This window comes from Zingiber officinale, chromosome 8A (genome assembly GCF_018446385.1).
Source record: "Zingiber officinale cultivar Zhangliang chromosome 8A, Zo_v1.1, whole genome shotgun sequence".
Classification (NCBI taxonomy): Eukaryota; Viridiplantae; Streptophyta; class Magnoliopsida; order Zingiberales; family Zingiberaceae; genus Zingiber; species Zingiber officinale.
Genome location: NC_056000.1, coordinates 17,800,926 through 17,816,410, shown reverse-complemented (window position 1 = coordinate 17,816,410; position 15,485 = coordinate 17,800,926). Strand labels below are relative to the sequence as shown.

Genomic DNA, 15,485 nt, shown 5'->3' with positions numbered 1-15,485 from the left:
GATGAAAAGTGCGCACTTGAAAAATCTCTTTATCTGAAGGTGGAGAAGCCTTTTACACTCTAATAGCTCAGAACTATTGCTAGGAATTGATTACAGAGTTGATGGAACAATTGATGTCTAATTCCTAGTTCTAGAGGCCTTTATATAGCCTCTATTAATTCTATCTTGGATGTCCGAGGCATCTCAATAGAGGTCCAAGGCGCCTCCATCGAGAGAGTGGATAAAACTTTATCCGAAAGCTCAACGTTCAATTCTGCCAGGTCCGAGGCGCCTCCAACAGGCATTGAAGGTGCCTTCAAGCTGGAGGCGCCTCTAAGCCTGCTGGAGGCGCCTCTAAGCCTGATGGAGGCGCCTCCAAGTTAGCTGGCAGCTTTTTCTAGCTTGCTTGCTTGTTTGCTTCATCTTCCGAAGTCCCGTTCTTTTGGGTGATTCCGGCTAACCGAAATAGGGTTAACCTAAACCCAATTTCCGGTCTTCTCCTCGAGCAGTCTTCCTCCCGGCTTAACGTCCCTCAAACGCCGTGCACATTTTTCTCGCCCACCGGTGTACTCTTCCGCAGCTCTCTCATCCTTCGGACGCACCGAGCCCGTCGGCTCCCTCCTCGTGCAGTCCTTCTCGCTAGCTGCATCTTCCGCTCGACTTCCTGCGCTCCTAAGCTCCTGCACACTTAGACACAAGGGTCAAACACAAAGCAGAACCTAACCAACTTGGTTGATCACATCAAAACATCCGTGGGGTCCAACATGGTCCTCCTTAATTCGATTGAACTTCAGCCTGGTGTCTGGTCCTATCAAGTCTTTTAGTCTTGCACACTTGGTAAAGAGGTTAGAAAACACATGTCTTTTAGTCTTCGTGGTCGGCGTTTCTTGTTTCTTCAAAGATGTGCAGCGGAAATATACAAGAAACAATGCTCACAACGCTAACAAGTAGATTTACTTAGTATCCACCTCCAAAGGAGGTGACTAGTCCAAGGATCTACGCACACACACACACCTCCACTAATAAACACTCCTTTTCGGTAACTACCGAAGGCGGAGAAGCCCTACAAGACTCTCAATACAGAAAGAAAGGAAAAGGAACAAAAATATAAGCAAAGCTTACAATGAATACAAGAACCCTAACCCTAGCTTTCTTCTTCTTACTTTTGATCCGCCTCTTGACTTGGAAGAGCCTCCAAGAACCTTCAAGAACTGGCGATCTGGAGCTTAGAGAGAGCTGAGGAGTTGGTGTCGAGGATCTGAAATGAATCGGTGAAGTTCTGCTGAAGGAAACGCTTGCCTGCAGCTAAATACGACTCCAATGGTCGGATCCCGATCAATTGGATTGCTCCCAATCGATCGGGGAGGCTTTGGATCGATCAACCGATCGATCCAGAGCGCCTCTGTGCTTTTTGGAATAGCTTGGATCGATCGGCTGATCGATCCAAGGCTTATCGCGCACAAACAACAGCTCCCAATCGATCCACTGATCGATTGGGACCTCTGGATCGATCCACGGATCGATCCAAAGGGGTTATGTTCGCGGGGACTCACCCGATCGATCAGCTGATCGATTGGGCATTATCCAATCGATCGGCTGATCGATCCAGATCTGCTGGATCGATCGACTGATCGATCCAGATCTGCTGGATCGATCGACTGATCGATCCAGATCTGCTGGATCGATCGACTGATCGATCCAGATCTGCTGGATCGATCGGCTGATCAATCCAGATCTTGGTTTTTGTCCAAAACAAAGTCCAAAGCCCTCTAAACCAACATCCAGTCAACCATGACTTGTTGGCACATAAAACCTAGCATCCGGTCACCCTTGACCAGCTAGGACTCTCTCACCAAGTGTCTGGTCAAACCCTTTGACTCACTTGGACTTTTCTCCTCTTGCCAAGTATCCGGTCAATCCCTTTGACCTACTTGAACTTTCACCAGATGTCTGGTTAACCTTGACCCCTCTGGATTTCCCCGTGCCTGGCTTCACTCACCAGGACTTCCCTTCTGCCTAGCTTCACTCACTAGGACTTCTCTTCTGCCTGGCTTCACTCGCCAGGACTTTCACCTAGCTTCACTCACTAGGTCTTTCACCTGGCTTCACTCACCAGGATTTTCTTCTGCCTGGCTTCACTCACCAGGACTTTCATACTGCCTAGCTTCACTCACTAGGTCTTTCAAACTGCCTAGCTTCACTCACTAGGTCTTTCACCTGGCTTCACTCACAAGGATTTTCCTCCTACCTAACATCCCAGTTAGAACTTCCCAATCAAGTATCTGGTCAACCTTGACCTACTTGACTCTTCTTCAACCAACCTGATCAGACCCTGATCAGAGGAGAATTGCACCAAACAATCTCTCCAAATGAACAACTGCCTTATCAAACATCGAAACCCAAACCAAGACTCAAGCTTGGTCAACCAGGTCAGCATTGACCTAAGGGATATTGCACCAACAATCTCCCCCTTTTTGATATTTGACAATATCACATTTAAGTTAGGCTAATCCCATGGCCTCAACCTCCTTCATGCCACTAGGTAATGAAGGCATAAGTTAAACCCTTCATTCTCCTTCTAAGAGGGCAGACTCCCTCTAGGTAATGAAGTCCTAACTTAAACCCTTCATTCTCCCCCTATTGACACACATCAACAAATGCCCCATCTTTGGGCACACATCAACAAATTCACTTGTTGAAAACTCTCCCCTTTGAGACTCTCCCCCTAAAGAGTTGCTCATCGTTGTTCACAACTTCACTCGTTGTGATCAACACGATAATGAAAGTCTCATACCCTTCATTATCCTTAACCCTACATTCTCCCATTAATGTAGTCAAATGCTCATCCTTGAGCATTTTTAACTTAAACCACTTGAACAATGAGGATATACACTCCCCATTAAAGTTCAAATGCTCAACCTTGAGCATGTTCTGAAAAGAAGGTTAACCACCTTCCAAGGTTCATGAAAAATAGTTTTCATGACTTTAAAGAGTCGCTCCCCCTAAAGACATGGTGGTAACTTCTGTCATTGCACCAAAAATGACCTGGAATTCCTAAACCTTTAGGAAATCCAAATTTAGAAGTTTTAAAGTTCAAATATTCAATATTTGAAGCAAACCTCAACCTAAACTTCTACTTAGTCTCCCTTAACCAATCCATCCTTGTTTTCAACATGAAAACACCCATTTTATGTATACAAATGTATTTTTAAGGGTTTGGAATGGTTACCTAGACTAACAATGTTTCAAAAATGCTGAAATCAGGCTTTACCAGCCAAAATCAGCAACTTCAATTGATTGGAGTTGGGTTCCAATCGATCGGACCATGCTGAATCGATCCACTAATCGATTCAGGTAGTGTGAATCAATCGGTGGATCGATCCAGCAAGCTACTGCTCACGGAATTTGCCTTCCCAATCGATCACCCGATCGATTGAGGCATTCCAATCGATCGGGTGATCGATTAGAGTTCTGATAGTTGCTGAAATTCCGTTTCAGTCAACTTCAGAAACCCCTAGAAAATTCTACAAAAATCTAAAAATTGTGAAAATTTATGTACACATTATTTAGGGCATATTTTATCATGGAAAAATAGTTTTCTAAGAAAATAATTCATATTTTCAAAGATTGATATAAACTTGCAAAAATTTTAGTGTTTTCTTCAAGTTTGTGTCTAACTATTCAATGGCGATTACTATCAAAAGATAGTCTTCACCAAGGCTTTCCAAAATCATTTTAAAAATATTTTCAAAACCAATATCCCACCATGTTCCTTGGGCTTAATGCACATGACTTGTACATTAGCTTTCCCAATGATGGGAAAACACATAACTATGTGTTTTGATGAACTCAAAACTCAAAAGAATGCACTAAATCAACATCTTGAGTTTTGTTCATCATCCTAACATCTCACTTGTATATAACGTGCACAAAACACATACAAGTCATCTTATAGGTCTTTGTGAGATGTAAAATTTGGTTTTGCCCTAATCTAGGGATCATGCATATCTATCTAGGCATTTTGTAGATATTGGACATCCACCTAGGATGTCACTTGTTGATACTACCTGTTGATAAATTTCATTTGTCCTTACTTTTAAGGAAATAAACATAATGCATGATAATGTTATGGCATACATCAAAACAAAATAATTTTCAAAAAAAAATTTCCTATAACTACATGATGTATGTATGTCATGACATGGTATTTTTTGTATTTTTCATAATAAGGTATGAATGCAAAAATAATCATGATGTCATGGCATATATTTGGCAATCAAATCATGGCAAGTTAGCATAAATAAAATACCTAGATTACCTATCTAAGTATCTTAAACCTTAGCTAAATTAAAAATTAAACCTCGATTGCCCAAAGTGCTCCAAGAAAATGTCAAAAACCTAAATTGGCATTTCTAGTTCTCTTGATTAATTTATTCCAATTGAAGTTAAGCTTATTCCTCAAATGTTGACATATTTCATTTTTCCACAAGAGTAGCACTAAGAAAATACCAAAATCTCAACTTGGTATTTCTTATATTTTCCCAAATTGTGTCATTTTAATATAAAATCAATACTTCTCAAATTTGGCATATTTTACTCTTTCAAAGAGTAAATCATAAATCCATTTCATTTTCAAAGGTTAATAATAACCTTGAAAATGCTCCTTGAGTATCAATTTCTTCAAAGTTGGGTTAACTACCCTTCTTCTTAGAGTTGACACTCTCTAACTCCTCTATGGGGTAGAGAAAATGCTCCTAGGAACCCAAAACCTATTGGTGCTCCTTAGATGCTCTAGGTATTCACTAGGGATAACTTCCCTAGATACTTTCCTAATGACCTTGTTTGGCTTCTTAGAAGTCTTGGTCACCTTTTCTAGGTCAACCCTAGGGATTTCTTCCCTTGTGACCTTTTTAGTGATTTTGTTAGACTTCTTAGAAGTCTTAGTCACTTTAGTTGCAAAAATACTCCTAGGGATAACTTCCCTTGTATTTTTAACTTGACCCTTAGACCTAGGGTTGGTTCTATAACTATATGGAACCCTATGATAAGAGATTTCATCCTTCTTAGCCTTAGGTTTTTGTATCCCAAACCTCTATTCCCATTGGATGACTTTGATACTCCTAGCCCTAGGTTTTGCTCATTTTGCCCTATTAGGATATTTTTCATCCTTTTTAGGGTCTTTTCCATTTTATCAAGTCTTGACCTCAAGACTTGATTTTCTTCCCATAAATCCCTAGATTTTGGTTTTCTATTTAATCCTTGAGCGTTTTTATTTCTAGGCGTATAGTTATTGATCTTAGTGTTCTTGCCTAGATTTTTATCTACATTCCTAGCCCTAGGTAGAGATGTTTTAGCATGAAAAGCTACATGATTTTCCTTAACTTTATCATGCCTCCTATTTTCATGGTAAATAGCATTAAAATGATATAAGTTAGAACTAGCATGCTTTTTACCATAATTTAAAGAGGTAGGCTCAATAAAGGTTACCTTTCTTTTTATCTTGGAGGCTCCCCCTTGAGTTGAGCTTCCTCCTTGAGCCTTGACCACCTTCTTCCCCTTAGGACATTGACTCTGATAATGCCCCTTTTGATTGCACAAAAAGCACACAATGTGCTCCTTGCTCCTTTTTGTTCCGGGGATGGTCTCCTTGAGCTTCTCCTTGCCCTTGGGTGCCACTTGGCTCTTTTTCTTGGCCAAGTTGGGACACTTGCTCTTGTAGTGCCCATTCTTCCTACACTCAAAACATATAATATGATTTTTGTTATTTATTGAACTATTTATACCTTCTTGTGTAGGGATGACACTTGGTCCTCCATGTGATGTGGATGTAGAGGCTTCCTCTTGATCCGATAGTGATGCTCCTCCATTAGATTTGTCTTGACTTGTGGAAGTGGAAGCTTCTTCATCCCTTCTTGACCCGGATGTGGAGACTTCTCCTTCTTCTTGATCCGGTGTCACCAAAAATTGCTCCCCCTCAATCCTAAAGGTGGAGGCTTCATCATCTTATACATGGAACAAGGAGTATGCTCCCCTCTTGTTCTCTTCATTGCATTCCTTCGAAGATGAAGCTTCTTCTTGGACTTCTTCTTCGGAAGTTAAGCATCTCTCAACTTCGGAGTCCTCCTCTTGGTCTTGCTCCAATGAGTCGCCCTCTTTGGATTCGTCTTGGATTGGTGCAGTGGAGGGGATCTCATGCATTGATGCCAATTTGCTCCATAGCTCCTTGGCATCCTTGAACTCTCCAATTTTGCATAGAATTGTGCTAGGCAATAAATTAACCAATAATTTGGTTACCTTGTCATTTGGTTCACACCTTTGGACTTGCTCCGGACTCCATTTGCTTTTCTTGAGAACTTTGCCCTTTGAATTCGTTGGAGCTTCGAAGTCTTCCATAAGAGCAAACCATTGCTCTATCTCCACCATTAAGAAGTTTTCGATCCTTGATTCCCAAAGATCGAAGCTTGTAGATGTGTACGGTGGAGCCACCCTTGTGTCAAATCCAAGTCCATCTTGGAATTGCATCTTGAAGTTGAGCTTCTTGAATTCTTTGACTTTGATGAATTTGCTCCAACTTCTTCACCCTCTAGCTTTGCTTGTTATGTTTGCCCCTTCCGGCAATGATTCCGGTGAAGAGCGACCTTGCTCTGATACCACTTGTTGGGACCGAAAAGTAGCTAGAGGGGGGGTGAATAGCTCGTCGCGATCTTCGTGGTCGGCGTTTCTTGTTTCTTCAAAGATGTGCAGCGGAAATATACAAGAAACAATGCTCACAACGCTAACAAGTAGATTTACTTGGTATCCACCTCCAAATGAGGTGACTAGTCCAAGGATCCACGCACATACACACACCTCCACTAATAAACACTCCTTTTCGGTAACTACCGAAGGCGGAGAAGCCCTACAAGACTCTCAATACAGAAAGAAAGGAAAAGGAACAAAAATATAAGCAAAGCTTACAATGAATACAAGAACCCTAACCCTAGCTTTCTTCTTCTTGCTTTTGATCCGCCTCTTGACTTGGAAGAGCCTCCAAGAACCTTCAAGAACTGGCGATCTGGAGCTTAGAGAGAGCTGAGGAGTTGGTGTCGAGGATCTGAAATGAATCGGTGAAGTTCTGCTGAAGGAAATGCTTACCTGTAGCTAAATACGACGCCAACGGTCGGATCCCGATCGATTGGATTGCTCCCAATCGATCGGGGAGGCTTTGGATCGATCCAGAGCGCCTCTGTGCTTTCTGGAATAGCCTAGATCGATCGGCTGATCGATCCAAGGCTTATCGCGCATAAACAGCAGCTCCCAATCGATCCACTGATCGATTGGGACCTCTGGATCGATCCACGGATCGATCCAAAGGGGTTCTGTTCGTGGGGACTCACCCGATAGATCAGCTGATCGATTGAGCATTATCCAATCGATCGGTTGATCGATCCAGATCTGCTGGATTGATCGGCTGATTAATCCAGATCTGCTGGATTGATCGGCTGATCAATCCAGATCTTGGTTTTTGCCCAAAACAAAGTCCAAAGCCCCCTAAACCAACATCCAGTCAACCATGACTTGTTAGCACATAAAACCTAGCATCCGGTCACCCTTGACCAGCTAGGACTCTCTCACCAAGTGTCTGGTCAAACCCTTTGACTCACTTGGACTTTTCTCCTCTTGCCAAGTATCCGGTCAATCCCTTTGACCTACTTGGACTTTTCTTCCTCGTGCCAAGTAGCCGGTCAATCCCTTTGACCTACTTGGACTTTCACCAGATGTCTGGTTAACCTTGACCCCTCTGGATTTCCCCGTGCCTGGCTTCACTCACCAGGACTTCCCTTCTGCCTAGCTTCACTCACTATGACTTCTCTTCTGCCTAGCTTCACTCACCAAGACTTTCACCTAGCTTCACTCACTAGGTCTTTCACCTGGCTTCACTCACCAGGATTTTCTTCTGTCTGGCTTTACTCACCAGGACTTTCACACTGCCTAGCTTCACTCACTAGGTCTTTCAAACTGCCTAGGTTCACTCACTAAGTCTTTCACCTGGCTTCACTCACTAGGATTTTCCTCCTGCCTAACATCCCAGTTAGGACTTCCCAATCAAGTATCTGGTCAACTTGACCTACTTGACTCTTCTTCAACCAACCTGATCAGACCCTGATCAGAGGAGAATTGCACCAAACAATCTCCCCAAATGAACAACTGTCTTGTCAAACATCGAAACTCAAACCAAGACTCAAGCTTGGTCAACCAGGTCAGCCTTGACCTGAGGGATATTGTACCAACAATAGAGTGCTAATAAACTATGAAAAAAAAATAAAAGAGCAATAGAAAAGGTATTTTTATCAATTTTTAATGAAGATTTAGGTGATCAACATAAATTAGGTAATTTAAGTAGGTCAAATGAATATAGAAATTAAATTTTTATCATATTATTCAAACTTCAAAAATAGAATAAGTTTAAATGAGATACACCAGGGAAAAGCCGTTGGACCAGATGATATTCCAATATACGTATGGAAGTGCCAAGGAAATAAGGTATTATATGACTTACAAAATTATTTAACATGATATTGAAAATAAAAAAATATCTAATCAATGGAGGGTAAGTACTCTAGTTCTCTTATATAAGAACAAGGGAGATATACAAAATTGTGCAAACTATAGGGGTATTAAACTAATGAGTCATATCATGAAACTTTTATAAAGAGTAACAGAAAAAAGATTAAGGAATGAGACCATGGTGATTCAAAATCAATTTGGATTCATACCTAGAAGGTCAACAATAGAAGTTAGACATCTTCTTAGACAACTAATTAAAAAATATCATGAGCAAAAATAAGATTTACACATAGTATTCATTGAATTAGAAAAAACTTATGATAGAGTCCAAGAGAAATTATATAGTTAAATTTTAGAAAAGAGAGATATTAGCATAACATATGTTGAACTAATTAATAATATGTATGAGGATGTAACGATCAGAATAAAAAACTTCAGATGAAGTAATTAAAGTATTTCTAATAAAGATAGAGTTATATCAATGATCAACTCTAAGTTCCTATCTTTTTATACTAATTATGGATGAACTCACTGCACACATTCATGACATAGTACCGTGGTAATGTTGTTTACAAATGATATTATTTTGGTAGATGAAACACATGAAGGAGTAAATGCTAAACTAGAAGTTTGGAGAGAAACACTAGAAGGGAAAGCTTTTCGGCTTAGTAGAATAAAGATAAAAATATATGGTATTTAAGTTTAGCAATATTAGACGTAATAAGACAATTGTTAAGATAGGAGATGATAGTAATGATATTATTTTGGTAGATGAAACACATGAAGGAGTAAATGCTAAACTAAAATCTTGGCGAAAAACACTAGAAGGGAAAGATTTTTGGCTTAGTAGAATAAAGACAAAATATATGGTATTTAAGTTTAGCAATATTAGACGTAATTAGATAATTGTTAAGATAAGAGATGATAGTTGCCTTGAATTGAGAACTTTAACTATTTAGGATCATTTTTGTAAAATAATGAAGAGATTGAGAGAGATGACTTATATAGAATATAATTAGGATGGTTGAAATAGAGGAAAACGTTGGATATTTTATGAGATCGTAAAATATCTCTAAAACTTAAAGGAAAGTTCTGTAAAACTACAGTTAAACCTGCTATGTTATATGGAATTAAATCTTAGGTTATACTTCGAGGGCTTGAGCATAAAATGAGAGTTGCAGAGGTGAGGATGTTAAGATAGATGTGTGAACATACAAGGATAGACATAATAAGAAATGAAATTATTAGAGAAAAATCAGAGTTGCATGATTGCATATATTGAAGGAAAATTCCAAGAGACACTTTTAAGATGGTATGAGCATTTACTTAGATAACCAATAAATGCTCCATTTAGATAATGTAAAATTATGATAAACACGCACATCAAACGTGGAAAAGAAAGATAAAAAAGACTTGATTAGTAACAATAAAATAAGATAAAATTTATTTAAGTATAAATGATTATATTATAGGGGATAGAACCTAATATCATAAAAGAATTTATATAACCGACCTTACCTAATAGAATACCACTTAGTATCAATTTATCATCAATAATCTTAAACTCTTATAATTGTGATCTCATAAGTATATAATACATTTACTTTGGTTTATAGAAAAAATTAAATGATAGGAGTTCAACTCTTATTATATTTTTACCTCTTGATTATAATATACTACCTTTTCTTTTGGAAAGGTTGATGATGTATATATCTTATATTATTATTCTTAAATTAGCAACAATAGAGTAAATTAGAGAAAAATTTTCAATCATAACTTTAATTTTACATGCAATCTCTATATATAAAAAATTTTATTTTTATAAAGTTTTATTACTTCAATTTTCTTATGCAAACATCGTTACCTAATTATCCCTCATATTTTTTAAGTATAAAAATCTAAAAATGAATATAATTTCTCTTAAATTCATCACTTTAAATTAGAGTCGAGTATAGTTTTTATCAAATTAAGTATGATTTTTTCCACTCATCATTTAAAGAAAATCTAATATATTTTCTATTAAATTGAACACCATTTAAAAAAAAATCTAATATATTTTCTATCCAATTGAGGTGGAAAAAAAAATAATGCTCAATTTGATAAAAAAAAATATATTGAATTCTAATTTAATGTGTTGAATTTAAGAAAAATTATATTCATTTTAAGATTTTTTGAATTAAAAAAATATAAGTGGTATTAGGTGAATTAATGTCTATTATATTATTATATTTTATTAGGAAGTGAAAATAAAATATGTAAAATTTTAATTATAATTGGGAAGTGCATGTAAATTTTCGTGCACAATTCTCTTATCAGTTTTATCCCTTAATTATAAAATATATTAGAAATTCACTTCAGATTACGAATAGTACTAATGTCGTATATTACTGAATTAAATTAATTTTAATAACAAAAGGGCAATTTTGACATGTTATTAAAAGCTTAAATGTTTGTTGACGTCTATAAAGTCTTGGAGTGATTTTTCAAAAAGTTATAAAAACATAAGGGCGTTTTTAAAACTTTCCCTAAAGGAAATGAGTGTGCAAAGTCCAAACTCTTCAACCTCTCCAAACTCGAGACTTTGTCTTTCTCGGTTACCACTTACACGCAGGCCCACGCATAGAGTCATTGAAGTGGCCTCGTTGATTATTTTTTATAGGGGATTTGGTGGGTGCATGACATCACCCTCCTTCAATCTAATTTTATTTATTTATTATCTATCAATTGATGAGTGTGAGAACGGATGCATACTCTTTAACTAAAATTTTTCTTATCTTCTAATTATTTTAATGATGAGTTATAAGTTAATCTTGCAATTATGGACTATGAGAGACACCTTAAATGAAGTGACCTCTTTCAGATAAATTAATCACTACAATAGTTTTATTTGTTTATTTTATAAAGTTTATTTATTTAATTTTTATTTGGGCAACGTTATTGGTCTTAAAATTTAATAAAACTAAAAATTCATAAAATATATATTTTATTCTTTATAAATTTTAATACTAGAATAAAAAAGATTATAGTAAATTATAGATAATTAAGCTCCCCATGAGTTCCCCTGTGCGTCATGTCATTAAACCGCGAGTAGATCACCATCCTCATGCATGCATTAATAATCCATGCAGCTCCACTGTCATCTTCTAAATTGCAAGTCAAATTTGTTGGTTGAATCCCATCAGAGATGTAATATGAAGCTCCATGGCATCAACTACTAGAAGCGGACAGTAACAAAAGCGAAAGAGGAGAGGGGAGAGAGTGGAGAGGTCTCAGGTCTGACCATGGCGATGCCACTTGGATCTGTCTCCGGGAAAAAGTAATAAAGGCCTTTAGCGCTTTACCTTGGTTTTCTGGCAACGAGCTAGCCCGCAGCTAAGCTATGGAAGCACGCGACGTCGGCGTTGCAGTCGGTGCAACAAGAAGACGAAGAAGTTGTGAATGAGAGATGATAAGAGAAAGAGGGTTAAAAAGAGGGCTCTTTGATGCTCTGTCGCTTTCTTCTGGTGGTTTCAGGGCGGCTTTAACAGCGGAAGTGGAGAAAAGAAGCTGCTTGCGTCCATTTGCTTACCGCCGCCGCCATGGATGGCTTCGAGGCGACGAGGGTAGTGATGTCGAGGATCCAAGCCCTGGATTCGGAGAACGCCCACAGAATCATGCGGCTGCTCTTGATGCAGGAGCACGGCCAGCAGGGGATGATTCACCTCGCCTTCGCCCCTGACGCGCTGTTCCAGTCGGTGGTGGTGAGAGCAGGCGTGGAGCTCGGCGTCGCCACTGGAACAACTTCCGCCGCAGCTTCGCCGGTGCTCCTCCGCCAGAACTCCTGGGCTCCACCGCCCTCCGTCTTATCCCGCTCCAACAGCGGCACCGCCCGCGATGGGTTGAGCGATGAGCAATGGAGCTCCGACGAGCTCGTTAGCCCTAATAATCTCGGTCTCTCACCCTTCTATGGCGGCGTCGGATCCGATCTAATGGATGAAGTATTCCTCGGTGATTACGGCGCGGCCGCCCGCAAATCGGACCCTAATGGCGGCGAACCGTTCCACCTCGACATCGAGCACCGGGGCCCGAGCGGGAACGGCATGAAGTGGGGGACCAACGGCCACCACCACGACCGGAGCATCTCCGGCGACGGGTTCGCCTGGAAGCCGTGCGTCTACTTCGCTAGAGGCTATTGCAAGAACGGCAACGCCTGTCGGTTCCTTCACGGGCTCCCGGAGGACGGAGCCAGCGCCTTGAAGCTCATGGCATCGGCGTTCCCCTTCTCGCCAACTGGTTCGGTGCCGCCATCGCCTTCGTCGTTCTCGAGCCAAAGGTGTCACCCTTCCTGCAACAAAATGCTTGCTATCTTCTCCATCTAATACCAAATTAAGAATCGGTAATTATTAACAGAGCAACAACTGCTGAGGCCGTCGCGGCGATGATGCTGGCGGGGGAGGAATCTCATAACTTCATGGGTAGAACAAGAACTGAAAGAGGCAATTTGATGACGACTAATCCTGGCTCGAGACAGATTTACTTGACGTTCCCAGCCGACAGCACATTCACTGAACAGGATGTCTCCAATTACTTCAGGTTGCAGGGCGATCCTGTGCATCTCAATTAATTACTTCTTGTGAATATAAATGCAATCTTTGATCATTCTTTGCCTGGTTTTGTAGCAATTACGGGCCGGTGCAAGACGTGAGGATCCCTTTCCAGCAGAAGAGAATGTTTGGTTTCGTGACCTTCGTCTACTCGGAGACCGTAAAGCTGATCTTGGCCATGGGGAATCCTCATAACGTCTGCGATTCTCGGGTTCTCGTCAAGCCTTACAAGGAGAAGATCAAGAACCCTGATAAATTCAGGCACGCCTTCATTGTTAGCCCTTTTTCAATCTTATAATCGTGTTGATGAATTGTTCTTGACGCCTCTGATTTCAGAAAGCAGCAGCAGCAGCAAGCTCAAACCTTTGATCACCTTCAACAACTTGGTTTGATCTTGCAACCAGTTTCTCTGATTCCTTTGTTTGTTCTAAGTTTATTCAAATTATTTGCTGATGGTAAACAGCAGTACCGATGTTGTCCGATAGTGGCAGTTACAACCACGAGCTGCTTCTGAGAAGAAAGCTACAAGAGCAGCAACAAGCAGTGGAGCTACAGCGATCCATCGAGCTGCAATGGAGACGATTTTCGGGTCTCCAGCTTGACTTAAGCGACAGAAGCTTGTCCTCAGCTTCAGCTTCCATCAACTCTCCCTTTGTGGCTGTTACTAGACCGATCAGTAGTGTGGATAGCAGTAGCAGTGGGACTAACTCACCAAGAGAAGGTCCATTCTGTTTGTTACTATAGTTATTTTAGATTCCTCTTCTGAACACCACATCTTAGCTCGGAAGATTCTTCGTTTCTTATGCAGATAAGAGCCCTCGTGTCGCAGAACCAGAAGAGAAGACAAACAATTTCGATAAAGATGATGGTTTGCTAGAAAGGTTTCTGTCGAGTTCTGGATTTCCTTCTCTTCTCCTTAAGTAAGAAACAACAATTGCTATAGCTTCCTCTTGTGTCTCACTGCAGCATTGACCATGGCTTGCCTGATAGCCCATTCGCCTCACCGATCGTTCATGCTGGATTCACTCTCTAACGACGAAGATGGTTCACCCCCCGTTGACATTGTGAATACTAGCCATCTCATTCCCTCTGCATTACTGCTTATTACTTCTTCGCTCGATAAGCCCTCGTTTAGGTGAAACCACTAGTAACCTGAGCTTTGCATGGTTCAAATCGACATAGATTCTTGCTCTGGTCAAGCAGCTACTGGAATGTGAAGCTCAAAATAGACGCTGAAGTCTCCGTTAGCTTGTTGTGATCCTTTTTTATTATTATTATTATTATTATTACTCACCTGTGCTTGATCAGATTGTATTGGCACATAGTAAAGCAGAAAAGGATAGTGGAACGTAACAAAAGTAAAGTTGGAAAAAGCTATTTTCCAATGATTATGTTTCTCCCTTTTTCTCTTTTCCTTTTGCCGTGTAATTGATGCCCTGAAACCTTAAAGGACATGATTGATAATAGCACAGAATTCTGCGAGGAACTGATACATTAGTTCCAAAAGAGAGGTGAAGGACCACAATGGAGATGACTTCGACTGTTTCTTTTATGCTTCTGCCTTTGTTTTGTTCACTAATCCAGCACTGTAGCTGACTTCAAGATAGACAGAAACGATTCACAAAAAATTTAGTAACAATGAATTATTAAAATCTGTGATTGAGTTTGACGGTTTACTTGCCGAGTATTTTTGGATCAAATTACATGGGCGGTGGTGGTCCTACAATTCTGTAGCCATTTGGTGGTGTGATGGGGCTTGTCACAACAAGATAAGATAGAAGAGTTGGCAGAGAAAGACAGCGTATGGCCATAGCAAGTGGTGACTCCAAAGGCAGCAATGGGACCAGCATTGGATGTGATCTCTTCAGACAACTTGTAAACTTGCAAAATTTGAGCTGTCTGCAATAAAAATGGCAACTTGTTTTTGATCTCTTAAAAGCTCGATAACAATAAAAATGGCTCTTTTGTACCAATTAAATACAGAATCCTACAAACATATATAAATCGTACTCTGTTATAGATATTATAACAGAACTTCCAGCAAATATTTAGAGAAATATTTAAAGATAGAACTGTGTCTCGGTTCAAAAATAGTCATGCGCAACTAATTAATCTTGCTAAGAACCAAGTTAGGGTGATTAACAATAACCACAGTGGGTCATAGCGGAACACATGGGCAAAGGTACTAACAGATTGACATTGCTAGCCTAAGTTGAGGCACAAGAAATTGATATTTGTTCAATTTGCATCATTTCAAAGCTTACAAAAACCATTTTTCACATAGGTTAGCATCTAGTGGTACTGGTCTTTGTTTACTCTAGTTTGATAGTTTTCACATAGGTTAGCATCTGATGCTAACATGTTATTTTTTATGAA

General features: G+C 39.7%; 1 protein-coding gene across 2 annotated transcripts; it reads left to right on the top strand.

The window, feature by feature from the left end:
• Positions 1-11,586: 11,586 nt before the first annotated feature.
• On the top strand, positions 11,587-14,575 carry LOC122012856 (zinc finger CCCH domain-containing protein 53-like). Of its 2 annotated transcripts, none has more exons than XM_042569513.1 (7): positions 11,587-12,838; positions 12,916-13,098; positions 13,185-13,370; positions 13,446-13,495; positions 13,576-13,830; positions 13,918-13,990; positions 14,076-14,575. In XM_042569513.1, the coding sequence occupies exons 1-7, from the start codon at positions 12,105-12,107 to the stop codon at positions 14,140-14,142; spliced, it is 1,548 nt and encodes a 515-aa protein (XP_042425447.1). In that variant the 5' UTR covers positions 11,587-12,104; the 3' UTR covers positions 14,143-14,575. The 2 variants fall into 2 exon arrangements, with proteins under 2 accessions (XP_042425447.1, XP_042425446.1); XM_042569512.1 differs by having other exon boundaries at positions 11,589-12,838; positions 13,573-13,830.
• The last annotated feature ends 910 nt before the right edge of the window (positions 14,576-15,485 follow it).

Coding starts and splice junctions, on each gene's coding strand:
- LOC122012856 (XM_042569512.1), top strand. CDS start 12,105: ATGGATGGCTTCGAGGCGACGAGGGTAGTGATGTCGAGGATCCAAGCC. Junction 12,839..12,915: donor TCGTCGTTCTCGAGCCAAAG/GTGTCACCCTTC, acceptor AATTATTAACAG/AGCAACAACTGCTGAGGCCG. Junction 13,991..14,075: donor GATGATGGTTTGCTAGAAAG/GTTTCTGTCGAG, acceptor GTCTCACTGCAG/CATTGACCATGGCTTGCCTG.